Below are 13,970 nucleotides of genomic sequence, written 5' to 3' on the forward strand. Positions count from 1 at the left end.
AATCCATTTCAAATTAGGTGTTGGATGTTTAAAAAAAAAATTAAATTTAAATTTGTTATTGTTAGCCTTGTTGAGAGTTTGTACAATAAACAGTTCAGTACTCAGCTGCAGAAAAATAAAACCCTTAATCAAAAATAAAACATATTAAGACCACAGCTTTTAATAACTCTATCAGCCTAAGGCAGCCACCAGGGAAAAAGTTTGTACAGATTTCTAATTACCTCACTTCTTATGAAAACTGGTATTCTACATTAAATTCAGTTCAGCTTGAACATTTGACATAAAATCTTATCTAAACTAATGTCTTGTGTAAAATGCAGTATCTTCCTTTGCCTGTGGATTACAGGATAATGTTTCTACAAGTGACATTCAAAGGCTTCTTCAGTTAAATTTATTTAATCTCAAAGAATCAAGAAAATGAGAGTTCTTCAGAAAAGCTCATTTTTCACATAGGCTACATATATCGCTGTTTACCCTGAAAAGATGTTAAAGAATGAGCCAGATGGTATTCAGGATAAAGTTATGAAGAGATATGAGCATGTAAAAGAATAAACATAATTCCATGAGGCTTCTTTCCAAATTTTTGATTCCAGTTTGCCTTTCCAAACACCCATCAGTGTAACTGAAAAAAGGTAAAAAGTTTGGTGGCAGGAAGATTCAGTGGTTGCTGTGTCAAGCCAGAGTCGAAGAAAAGAAAAACAGTTTCCCCAAAGTTCAGAATATCAGATCTCCAATGAATCTAAGAAGAAAAGCTTGCAAAACAAACTCAAGGCTTCAGGTTTAGCGAAGTGCTTAATAAATAAGAAGACATGCTGTATATTAACTCACAACAATTAGTAACACTGCTTCAGGGTAGAAGAGGTAAATCTAACTCCCAGGTATGAAATAATACTTTCTGGTTTTTTAATTGCTTTAACAATTCAGACTTTTGGTAATAAGCCAAAAGTTAGAATTTGGCAAGAAGATGTACCTCTGAGCAAACCTATACGTTAAAATTTTGATAAGAAAAAATCAGTAAGGGTTCTTGACCTTTTTAATTGTGTAAATTTAAGCTTCTTGGCTTTATAAGATAAACTGGACTATTTTATAATTTGTCTATTTCCAATTATTCATTAATGTAGCTTTTTTATTTCCTATTGCATAAATCTGAACAAATTATCACAATGCATTTATAAATATAACAGAACTGCACCATTCTAGATTATGATTCTGAAGAACTTTCTTTTAGTACCAAATAATCTGCCCTATACTCAGGGGTGTGATTCCAATTTCTCCATTTTTTGGAACCAGATAACTGGAATATCGAAGAAGTTGTAGTTCCATGGCCAGAAGCTGAAGAACAATTGCTTACCTTTAATGAAATCTTTAATTATGAAATTAATATCAACGATTATAGAGATTTCATAGAAAATGTTTTAAAAGATTCAAAGAACTATTCAATTCCTGACCGCATTAAAAAAAAGCTAAAGATATTGTCAGGATAATTGCTATAAGTTCAGCAGAAGCGGAAAGGGGATTCTCAAAAATGAACCTCATATGTTCAGAACAGAGAAGTCAGCTAACTGTTTCTAACATAACCAATCTGATGACCATTAGTGTGATTGGCCTACCTCTAAAAGAATGGGACCATCTTCCTACTGTCAAAAAATGGTTATGAGCACACTATCACACAGCCGATGATCCGAGGGTGAAAACTAAGAAAAGTGCAAACGAGGAGGGCGCCAATGAAAGAACATTGTGGAAACATCTCAAATAACACTTTTATGTAAGTAACTTGTGTGTACCTCCTTCATAGTTTGTGTGTGTTTGTTTTATTCTTATTTAAGTAGTAAGTGCGTGAAATTTAAAACTTAAGAAAATACTTTCTTTCTGCAGGTCATTCATTTGGCTAAACAAGTCAATGATGTGAAGACACAGAGCACTTTTATCATTCTTATGTAAGTACTTGTGTGTACCTCCTTCATTGTTTTGTGTACTTATTTTATTCTTATTTAAGTAGTAAGTTTTTTGTTGCTGTTCTTTTAAAATGTTTTAATGGTTTTGTCATATATTTTTAAACTATAAGCTTCCCAAATTGGTTGATTCTATGGGTACTATAGAAATTGAATAAAGAGATAAAAAATAAACTTGGTACTTGACCATCTAGAATATGTAGTCCTAATATGCTCTGTCTGTCCTCTGCATCCACAGGCTGCCAAAGGATCTCACTTTTCTATCTCATTTTTCTATCCTTACTACTTAGACTACAGTTTTGTTTTTTAAGACAAATATTGTATGTTGCTTATCACAAGGCTGTGTTATTATAAAGGCTTTTTTTTCTCAATTTTAATTTATTTTCTTTATCTGAATCACAGCCTTGTTACTTTCTTAAAATATGCAATTAACTGTGATTTAAAATAAGCTCCAAAACAAAGTGGTTATTTGAGGAGCAAATAAGAACAAATGTACAGTTGTTTTTATTATTTCTTATATACACCACTAGCCAAGTATATGTCACCAGAGTCTACTGGAGTTAAGTGGCCAATAAATTTAAATAAAAAAATAAATGTCATAACCTGGGTATGATTGTGAAGAAGAGACAATTCTCTCACTTCAGTGATAACTTCCACTGCTACAATTGATTATTTTCTCCAGCCAGTGGGGTTAGCAGCAGTAGATATAAACAGCTGAGTAAATAAACATGGCTAATATTTTCTGTTCTCCATCCTCATGTCTTTTCATATCTATCTTTAGCCTCAATTGTTTAATATCGTATCCTGTAAAACTTGATGAGACCCCTAAAGTCCAGGCTTTGGTATCTTTTTTCACATAATAAATATTCTGCAACTTACTTGAAAATAGGGCAGGGGCAATGGAAATACCAATGGAAAAAATTATTTTGAATTATTCTCATAACTTCGATAAATTGCACTTAAAATTTCATAGAAATGAGGAAAAAGAAATCCAATGGTTTAATCTTTGTTGTTGTTAGTTGCAAAATTGTGTCCGACCCATTGTGACCCCATGGATAACATTCCTCCAGGCCTTCCTGTCCTCTACCTTCTTCTGGAGTCCATTTAAGCTCATGCCTATTGCTTCAGTGATTCCAACCAGCTACCTCATTCTCTGTCATCTCCTTCTTCTATTGCCCTCAATCTTTCCCAGCATTAGGCTTTAATCTTACAAAGCAAAAAAAAATCTTTCTAATAATAACTATAATGAAAAATAAGGCATATGGAAGAGGAAAAGTTTGGGACATTTAATTTCATTATTTGTCCCAGAACATCTGCCATGTATATGAAATAAAGATAACCGAATATGAAAAGATATATATGATTAAATCAGTGGGGCACTATAGAAACACTAAAAAAAAAAACCTTCTGACAAGTCAGTTGGAAAAGTTAGATTCACTTAATGTCACTAATTTAACTGAAGTGATTCACTTAACTGTGGCAATAAAGGTTGTCTGACATGCTCTTGTCTGGAACCTTTTTTCTTCCTTACAGACAATTCCCCAAAATTAATTAGCTATTTTATAAAGGAGGGAACAGCCCTTAATCAAGGCAAAGTTGCTCAGAAACCTAAAAACATCTAAAATTTCCTACCTTTGCCTCAGCATTAAAATAGAACAGTGGATAAAAGCTTTGTCTAGAATTTAAGAGGTTGTTCCAAAATTCAGCAAATATGTTGATATTTCCTTCATCTAGCTATCTGAGGTCTTTTCTGGAGTTAAAAAAAAAATGCAGAGTCCACTATTCCATTTTTTAATCCATATATAGAATAGAATTCTTTATTGGCCAAGTGTGATTGGACACACAAGGAATTTGTCTTGCTGCATATGCTCTCAGTGTACATAAAAGAAAAGATACATTTGTCAAGAGTCAAGAATCATAAGGTACAACACTTAATAATAGTCCTAGGGTACAATAAGCAATCAAATCATACTAGAAAACAGTCAATATAAATCATAAGGATACAAGCAACAAAGTTACAGTTATACAGTCACAAGTGGGAGGGGACAAGTGATAAGGAGTGATGAGAAGATTAATAGTAATAGTAATGCAGACTTTGTAAATAGTTGGACAGTGTTGAGGAAATTATTTCTTTAGCAGAGTGATGGTGTTCACAAAAGAACTCTCCATGTGTACAGTTGTTCTGGTGTGCAGTGCTCTATGGCATTGTTTTGAGGGTAGGAGTTGAAACAGTTTATGTCCGGGATGTGAGGGGTCTGTAAATATTTTCACAGCCCTCTTTTTGACTCATGCAGTATACAGGTCCTCGATTGAAGGCAGGTTGGTAGTAACTGTTTTTTCTGCAGTCCTAATTACTCTCTGAAGTCTGTGTCTGTCTTGTTGGGTTGCAGAACCCAACCAGACAGTTATAGAGCTGCAGATGACAGACTCAATAATTCCTCTGTAGAACAGTATCAGCAGCTCCTTGGGCAGTTTGAGCTTTCTGAGTTGGCGCAGAAAGAACCTTCTTTGCTGTGCTGTGTTGATGACGTTTTTGATGTTAGGTGTCCATTTTAGGTCTTGTGATATGATAGAACCTAGAAATCTGCTCTACTGTTGATACTGTGTTGTCTAGTATTGTAAGAGGTGATAATATGGGAGGGTTTCTCCTAAAGTCTACCACCATTTCTACAGTTTTGAGTGTGTTCATTTCCAGATTGTTCCGGTTACACCACAGGGCATGTTGTACAACCTCCCGTCCACATGTGGATTTGTTGTTTTCTCGAATGAGACCAATCACTGATGTAACATCTGCAAACTTCAGTATTTTAACAGATGGATTATTTGAGAGTCTTTGGTATATATGGAAAAGAGAAGTGGAGAAAGCACACAGCTTTGGGGTGCTAATTGTACAAGTATTAGATGTGATTCTGCCTAGCTTCACCTACTGCTTTCTGTCTGTTAGGAAACTTATGATCCACTTACAAGTGTGTTCAGGTACCGCTAGCTGGTTTACTTTAGTTAGAAGAATGTCTGGAATGATGGTATGGAATGCTAAACGGAAGTCTATAAAGAGGACCCTTGCGTAGGTATTTGGAGATTCAAGGTGTTGTAGGATGTAGTGCAGAGCCATATTAACATATTTGAGGTAACAATGAAAATCAAATAACAGAACCTTGCAGCTAAAAAAACCGTCCTCAGCTAGGTAGATAAAAATAGTAAAAAAATAGAGGAAAAAATAGTAAGTTTTAAAAATGTTTCTGCTGAAAGTGAGCTGCTAAATGGGGTATGATAGCCAGCAAATCAACAGAATAATTTGCAAACTACTTACAAAGTTTTACCAGTCCAAGCCTGTTTTTTTTCTTAAACCAGTTTAAATAAACAGCTATGAGCACAGAAACAGATTAAACAGTTTATGTTGATATATCTGCAGTCACAACCTTAATTTCTCAAACAATTTATTTTACAAATTTAAATGCAATAGTGGCCAACAAATTAGATCCAAAGTATGAAAGTGAGAAAAAAATGTTATACAAAAAAAATTACAGTAAAATTTATTTCTCCCTGCTGTTACACTTTTGGAAAAAGTTGGCAAAATGCCAGTCTAATCTTTTGTCACCACCATATTTACAGGTCTTTCTGCCAAATACTATAACATTTTGGTCTTTTTAACTGTTCCTATAATAGTATCCAATAGTATCCAACAGCTACCATTTTTAATTACAGAAATAAGTAAAAGGGTTTTTTTTCTAAAGTTTTTTTAAAAACACCAAAGTAGCAAGGAAAGCCCTACCTGATAAATTTCTCAAGCTGGTGACTATATTGACAATCCATGTGCCTACAGATCTCATCCCAACACATCCGAAATGCATGAAATAGGGGAAGGCTATACTGGGGCAAAAATTATACTGTATATTTGTCAGAAATTCACTGATGTAGAAAAAAATTTGGTATTTCAAAAATATTTTTTTCTGAAAGCCTAAAATGTGAAATAAATACTTATTTGACAGTATTAGCAACATTATAAAACATACTTTAAATTAAAAATACATTAATTTTGTTACAGGACCTTAGAGCAGATACAAAACATGATTGACTATCTTCTAACATTAAGAGCCGAGGTGGTGCAGTGGTAGTACTGCTGGCTACTTCTGCTGACTGCTGTCTGCCTGTGATTTGGCAGTTCGAATCTCACCAGGCTTAGGGTTGCCTCAAACTTCCATCTTTTCAAGGTTGGTAAAATGAGGACCCAAATTGTTGGGGGCAATATGCTGACTCTGTAAATCACTTAGAGAGAGCTGTAAAGATCTATGAAGTGGAATATAAGTGTTGTAGTTGAGCAATGAGAGGCTAGACCAGGGCATGGATGCAACAAGACTTTATTGTAGCAATAAAGGACTGAACGTGTTAGCTCTGCCTAGAGCAGGCTCCCAGCGATCAGCGACTGGCCGGACCCTGCAGCTGGCTTTTATAGCCGGCTGTCGAGGGAGGCCAGCCAATGAGGGGCAGCAAACGCCCCCGCAGCATGAACGGACCTGGGTGGGGACTTTGGCAAGTTCCAGGGACATAACAATAAGTCTAAGTGTTATTGCTTTATTATGTCTTTCTTTATAGTTAAATTGGCATTTATTTTTTCAATTGGTCAAACAACTTAGATGAGCCAATCCAAAATTTATATGGTTTGAATGCAAATACTATGGTAGCCACAGTTGTTTCTTTCAAGTATTTGTGAATTTTGGTTTTGTTTTCTTTGTTTTTATGCTTTTAGCCACATGTAAGCCACCCAGTATTATTACTGCAAGTTGGGCAGTTATGTAAATGATCTAAAATAAATAAAGATAAATAGGTATTTTACAATAGTTCAAGAGCTTATCAAATAATTGATAACAGAATGGGCAAGCAATTGTCTTCAATACAACTATTTTCTAGAAATAAAATCAAAGCAAAATTACCGTTTCCCTATGTTGCAGGAATTATTATAAGGGAGATAAGAAAAACAAAGGATCATGAATTTACTATGTCTAATATGATAATATCTTTACTTCTATCAAAACCTCTCTTCCTTTTAATTGCAAAAATAAGAAAATCATTGTGAGCTATGTAATCCAAAAAAAGGTAAAATATGCAAACATATGGATTTCAAAAGCATAGCATTAAAACTATTATTAGTACCCTTATATATTTTTACTTAGAGCTTCCTTCTATTCATCTATAAATCAAAAGATATTGTTCCCTGAAGAGAAGACCTAATAAAAAATAAATAGATTATGAAAAAGCCAAAAATCCATATTCTATGGATGTTTAAACAGAATTCTCTCATAGATTACTAAGAAAGCAGATTTATTCTCACACAGTGAATCTGCAGAATCATTGGAACACTTCAGAACAGAATGTATTCTCTGAGGTTTTTCTTAGAACTCATTTATAGCTCTTCAAGGAGCTCTTTGAAAAAGGATATTTTATGAATAAAATCTTTTACATAAGCCTATTTAATTTATAAAGTATACCAACTTCAAATGAAAAGGACAAAAACTGAGATATAAAGAGAAATTCATGAAATTCGGGTACAAAAATGTCTTCATGGATAATTTGCAAAAAATTGAAGTAAACTCGTAAAAAAAAAATTTCAAGTGTAATTTCTATCCTGGCCAAACCACAAGCAAACTATTTTTTAAAAAACAGTCTAATTATCCATGGGTCAGTCCAGCCATCCAGCCATCCAGCCATCAGCCATCCAGTCATCCAGCCAGCCATCCTTTGTCTTCCCTTAAATTAGCATGCTCACTGTAGAATTTTGAGAGTTGAAGTCCACACATACTAAACTACAGAGGTCGAGAAACTCTGCTTTAAATCACTTTGTCCTACCACATTGATACATAGAACGTTGTTTCTTACCTTTGTTGTGATTTGCCCCAGATGCTATTTTCCCCCACAGTGTTACAACAAATATTATTATTAGCAGTTTTCCTTTCGTTGCTTTCTGCAAGTATCTTTTATTCATCCTAGAAGGAAAAAATACACAAAATGAAAAATTTCCAAAATATATTTTTTCACTTTATAAAAATAGTTAAAAACATTTCCAAACACATACAAATCAGTTACTTGCCAAATACAACAGGAAGTTAATCTCTTTAACATAAAGTCAGATCTAGTTCAGTTCATCCACTTAAATCTTTCTGCCCAAACAAAAGTCTCATATAATGGTTCTAAATATGTGAGATTCATGGATGGGCATTTAGCAAGTCCAGACAAAGATACTTTCACTTGAATGCTACCAAACCATGAATTCAAAACAAATTGGGTGCTTAATATGTTACTAATACTTTGACTGGAGCACCCAAAATTGGTTAGAAGATAGGCAACTATATAAATGTTTTAAATAAAAAAATAAGTTAAAAATACTTAATACTAAGGATCAGCAGGAGCTCATTAATTCTACAAGAACTATTAATATCAGTTCCTCATTCCTGCTTCCTTGTTTGGACTTTAAGCATTTCCCAAAATTTACATCAATGGGGATAGTACATAAATACTGTTAATTAATTAATATTAAATTAATTATTATTAAATTCAAAGAAACAAAAATGTACAATAACATAACTGCCCAGTTGTGGCCCAATTGTGACAGTGAGGCTATATTATCTATAATAGTTCCAGAAAAAACTATATGTATTACTCAAACAGTGGAAGGTTTATCGTTGGGAGATAAAGCAGTACAGAAATTTCTAAAATGTTGTGACTGACAAGAAGAACTCTGCTAATAACATTGTGCCTAATAGGCACAATGCTCCAAACCGTCATAAAAAACAAAGCACTTGGTGAAACATCTGCAATACAATCATTGTAGAAAGCTTCTAGAGCAGTCAGGACTCCAGAATAAAAGTCAGTTTAGCTTATTCTACTTACAGGCATTTCAAATATTATAATACACCCAGCCCAATTTCAAAGATTTCTGATTGGTAAAAATGCCAAAGATTCAAATGTAAGCAGTGATTTATACATATACAGGTAAGTTATATAGCTAAAAATGGCCCTCCATACACAACAAGGAGATAAGGAGATATAAGCTTTGGAAACTACAAAAAACCCATAATATTTTAGGGAGATAGTAATTTTAAAACACTCAAGCATGATGAACTAGTAAGACAGCTGAAAACCATATATAGCAGAAGCAATTCATGAAGAAATGAAACTGAAGACTCTTCACTCGTGACATTTTGGCACTGTAGGATAAGTTTAGCACTTCTGTGATTCTATACTATTGGCAAAGAAATGCTTGGGGGAAGCGAGGGCATCTGGGCACCAGGTGCTGAAATGGGCCCGTTTCTCTCTAGTTGCTGCCTAGGCCCACCGAAGAGAAGGCCAGCATCTACTGGCACTTAATCATGACAGCATTCCAGCTCTGGCCTGAAAGGGGCAGCTGGCATGGCAGGCAGGATGCCCGCTCACTTCAGCACCTTCCCCAACCCTCTGGTGCTCTGCTGGTGCTTTGGCCCTGGGTTGCCACCTTATGTACAGGCCCAGTCCCTACCATCTGACTCAGTTTTCACCTGAGTGACGTGATTGAAAATTTCCATTGTTCCTCTCTTGGACTTTTGGGAAGGGTTTTTTCAGAACACATCTAACCAGTTCGCAGACATCAATAAAAAATTAGATACTGATTCTATTGAACTGATGCGAACCAGCTGAATCCCACCACTGATTACACTGACTATCAATTTATTTCCAGATTATATATAAAATGTTCCCTATCCAGCTGGAGTCCAGGATTCCTGTCAGAATGTCATCTTCTAAATCGGGGTATCAAACTCAATTTCATTGAGTGGTGCATCAGCATTGTGGTTGCCCTTGGGAGGCTGGAGGCATGGCCAGGGTGGGTGTGGCTGGGTGGGCATGGTTGACTGGGTGGACATGGCCAGCTCAACATTGCTCATGTCAGGGGCCACCTCTTGGGGACCAGGCAGGCCTGCGGGGATCCAGGTGTCTCCGGCAGAGAGAAGCAGCAGCAAGGCTGGTACCGTGCCTGATTCACCCAAGGAGCAAAGACAGATGGTGGCATTGCAGCGAGGCAGCCCAGCTAGTCACCATCACTTCCATACCCCTTGTGTGCTTGACCCCTGCCATCCAACCTTGTCCTCCAGTGAGCCTTCTACCCACCCACCTGTTAAGTTTGAGCAATGAGAGGCTGAACCAGAGCATGAGTGCAACAGTACTTTATTTTACAAATAAAGGGCTGACCGTGCTTGCCAAGCCTGGAACTGGCTCGCAGCAATCAGCCCAGTTGGACCCCGCAGCCTGCTTTTATAGCTGGCTGCTGGGGAGAACCAACCAATGGGAATGGGGGAATATCACCCACACAAAGTGAGTGGACCTGAGTGAGAACTCCTTGAGTCCTCAGGACATAACACCCCTTCCCCCCAGATGGGAACACGCATAGTCCTTGAGGTAGACGGGGGGGTTGTGTTGGCGTCCGGAGCGGCGCAACTCGGGAACATTGTCTGTCTGTTCGGTATCAATCTGTGACGGTTGAGCTGGCATAGTGTCGCCAACACTCTCTCTGGACTGGGCATCCTCGGGAACCACCGGGTTGGTTTCTGGGGTCGAGCTCTCGTGGGTTGGATCAGGTTGGTCAACTCTCTGGGCGCTGTTGTCCGAATTTGGGCTGACCGGAACGACCGCTGGCGCAGACTGGTCGCTGGGTGCGATGTGGCTGGGCGGCGGATGAGACGGTTCCCCTTCGACTGGAGGCTCTGGATTCTTGTTTGCGAGGTTGCTGAGGCGCCTTCTGAGTTGGTCTATGTGCCTCCTCCAGACGCGACCATCCTCCAGCCTGACTCTATACGATCTTGGCCCGGTGACGGCGATGACCTCGCCCGGAATCCAAAGCGGGTCCCCAGCGAAATTCCTTGCGAATACCGGCTCCTGTAACATAAAATGTCTAACCCCCGAAGTGGAAGCGAGGGGAGAGTCAGGGCAGTATTGTGGGTGCAGTCTATCTAATACAGTCCTCAGGCGCCGGCCCATCAGAAGTTCCGCTGGGGACTTATTGGTGACTGCACAGGGGGTTGAGTGCTGGCTCATCAGGAACCGTGAGAGTTTGTGGTGCCAGTCATCTCTGCCAAACCTAGCGAGGGCCTCTTTGGTGGTCCTGACGGCCCTTTCAGCCAACCCATTACTCGCAGGGTGAAATGGGGCTGTGAAAATGTGGCGAATGCCAAGGTTGGCTGCAAAGCGGCTGAATTCTACTGATGCGAACTGTGGGCCATTATCGGAGACCAAGGAGTCGTGTAGTCCATGTGTAACGAACAGGCGCGTTAACACGTTGGTGATTGCTAGTGTGGTGGTCGTGGATAGCTGTGCCACGTCTATCCACTTGGAATAAGCGTCCACGACCACTAGGAACATCTTTCCATGCACGGGCCGGCCAGATCGATATGGATTCTAGACCAAGGGCGCTGGCGCTCTCCCATCTGGTAGGGGTGGCGATGGGGGAGCAGGACGGGATTCCTGGCAAATGCTGCAGGAACTTACCCAATTGACAATGTCCTCGTCTAGACCCGGCCACCACATGTAGCTGCGTGCCAACGCCTTCATTCTCACAATGCCGGGTGTCCTCGTGCACGCCTCCAGGACTCGGACGCAGCGAGGTCGGAATGACCACTCGAGTGCCCCACAGAAGACAACCCTGCAAACTGGACAGCTCCTGCATGCGAGTCTTAAAGGGTGCGAATTTGTTATTAACGTTGCCTCCCGGCCACCCCTCCTCACCCAGTCGAGCACCTGGGCGAGCGTTTGGTCTGCCTTGGTTTTGGCGGCGATGTCAAGGGCGGTGATGGGCAGGTCCAACTGTGTGATTTCAAAAATGGCATTGACAGGAGCTGGGTCTTCAGCCGGAGCGGGTAAGGGGCAGCGACTGAGCGCGTCAGCGTGGGATAGAGTTTTGCCCGGGCGGTGGATAAGTTTGTATGAGTAGGCCGCTAGGAAAAGTGTCCACCGTGTCATCCGAGGGGAGAGGACTTGAGGTGTCTGTTTGTCGCCGGCCAGTAGGCCCAGAAGGGGCTTATGGTCGGTGACCAGTTCGAAGAAGTGGCCAAAAAGGAATTTGTGAAACTTTTTCACGGCTGCAACAGCTGCTAGGGCTTCCTTGTCAATTTGGCTGTAATTTCGCTCCGTGGCCGAGAGCGTCCTGGAGAAAAAGGCGATGGGGGCCTCGGCGCCATTGGCGAGTCGGTGACTAAGGACCGCCCCAATTCCAAAAGGGGATGCGTCTGCTGCCAGTACTAAAGGAAGGTTGGGGTCGAATTGGATGAGCACTGCCTCTGACGTAAGTAGTGATTTGACGGCGTTAAACGCCTGGTCTTCTTTGTGCCCCCAGTGCCACGGTGACTTTTTGTCTAGTAATCTGTGTAGGGGTTCGGCTACTGAGGCTTTATGGGGCAAGAAGGATGCATAAAAGTTTAGGAGCCCCAAGAAAGCTTGTAGTTCCGTTTTGGAGGTCGGTGTGGGAGCTTCGTGGATCGCCCTAACCTTGGACTCCAGGGGGTGAATGCCAGAGGCGTCAATTTTATAACCCAGAAAGTCCACCTGTCTAGTGGCAATGGCGCATTTTTCTTTTTTTAACTTGAGGCCATGCTGTCTGAACCTCTCTAACACTGCTCGCACTCTCTGGAAGAGTTGGGGTCTGTCCTGGCCGAGACCAAGATGTCGTCGAAGTAGGGTACTACACCAGGGAGGCCCTGTAAAATCCGCTCCATGAGGGACTGAAAAATACCGGGGCAACACTTACGCCAAATTGGGAGACGCTTGCATCGGAAGGCACCCCTGTGAGTGACGATGGTCTGAAGTTCCGCTGTTTGGTTATCAACAGGGAACTGTTGATATGCTTGAGACATGTCCAATTTAGCAAAAATACTGCCCGGTTCGAATGTGTGCAATAAGTGCTGAATGACGGGCACAGGGTAGGCGCTAACTTGTAAATATTTATTGATTGTTGTCTTGTAGTCCGAGCAAATTCTCAGGCTACCATCTTTTTGAGGGGTGTGATAATGGGCGTCTCCCACTTGGCGAAATCTGTTGGCTCAATGACCCCTTGTTTTAGTAGTTTATCCAATTCAGCGTCTAGTTTTGGTCGAATAGCAAATGGAACTCTACGTGGTTTTAATCTGATTGGGACTGCCTGGGGGTCAACGGTGAACGAGATGGGGTTCCATTATAACACCCCAGCTCTTCGCTGAACACATCTGCGTAGTCAGCGAATAAGGAGTCAGTGTCTGAGGTTGAGACAGCATGGACTCCTGTTAACCCTAGGCCGAGGTGGGGAAACCAATCGAGCCCCAATAAGGTGGGTAGATTGCCGTTAACTACCACTAGAGGTAGGTGGCCTTTAAAAGCTCTAAAACTGACAAAGAACTTGCCTCTGCCGATCACGGGAATGGCCTTCCCCTGGTAATCCTTCAGACCGAACTGGCATCTCTGAAGCCGGGTAGTAGATAGGCTGGGGTGGAGTCTCTTGAGGGTGTTCCACGAGATTATTGAGAGCGCTGACCCTGTGTCAACCTCCATGTGGCACGGTTTACCTTCTAGGGAAACGGAGAGAGAAATTTTACTAACAGTGTGGCCAGTACGCCTGGCAAGGTGGTGCGTGCGACAGTTTAATACTTGCCTCTGTGGTCCCGAGTGCAGGAGGACGGGGTCTGTGTGCAGCGCTTTGGGGGCTTGGCAGACTCTCGCAATGTGCCCCCTCTTATGGCAGTTGTTGCAAACGGCTCCTTTAAACTTGCAGGTGGCCCTTTGATGTGATCCCCCACAGGCTAGGCACAGCGTGATGTGCTTGGGTGGACCGGTGTATTCTTGTTTGGCCCCTACCTGCGACCGTCTGTCATTGGTGAGGCGATGGACATCGTTCTCATCGTTGTGGGCTTCCTCCGCTTCCACCTCTTCGGAATGGACTGGGAACGATGCTAGCTTGGCACTTGGGCCCTGAATTTCGGTGGCTGAGTTCATTGCTAGCTCGGCTGCTAGGGCCTCCTCTACCGCTTG

General features: G+C 40.7%; 1 protein-coding gene across 2 annotated transcripts in view; it reads right to left on the reverse strand.

Annotated features, from left to right (window-relative positions):
- The window catches only part of TAFA2 (TAFA chemokine like family member 2), a 63,360-nt gene that overhangs the window by 33,628 nt on the left and 15,762 nt on the right, over window positions 1-13,970 (reverse strand). For both annotated transcript variants that reach the window (XM_087934431.1, XM_026703922.2), the window contains one exon: window positions 7,827-7,933. In XM_087934431.1, the coding sequence (XP_087790557.1) occupies window positions 7,827-7,932 (106 nt within the window). In that variant the 5' untranslated portion in view covers window position 7,933. The remainder of the gene's footprint in view (window positions 1-7,826; window positions 7,934-13,970) is intronic.

The sequence above is a fragment of the Pseudonaja textilis genome, chromosome 5 (genome assembly GCF_049901715.1).
Source record: "Pseudonaja textilis isolate UNSWEBS1 chromosome 5, rPseTex1.2, whole genome shotgun sequence".
Taxonomy (NCBI): Eukaryota; Metazoa; Chordata; class Lepidosauria; order Squamata; family Elapidae; genus Pseudonaja; species Pseudonaja textilis.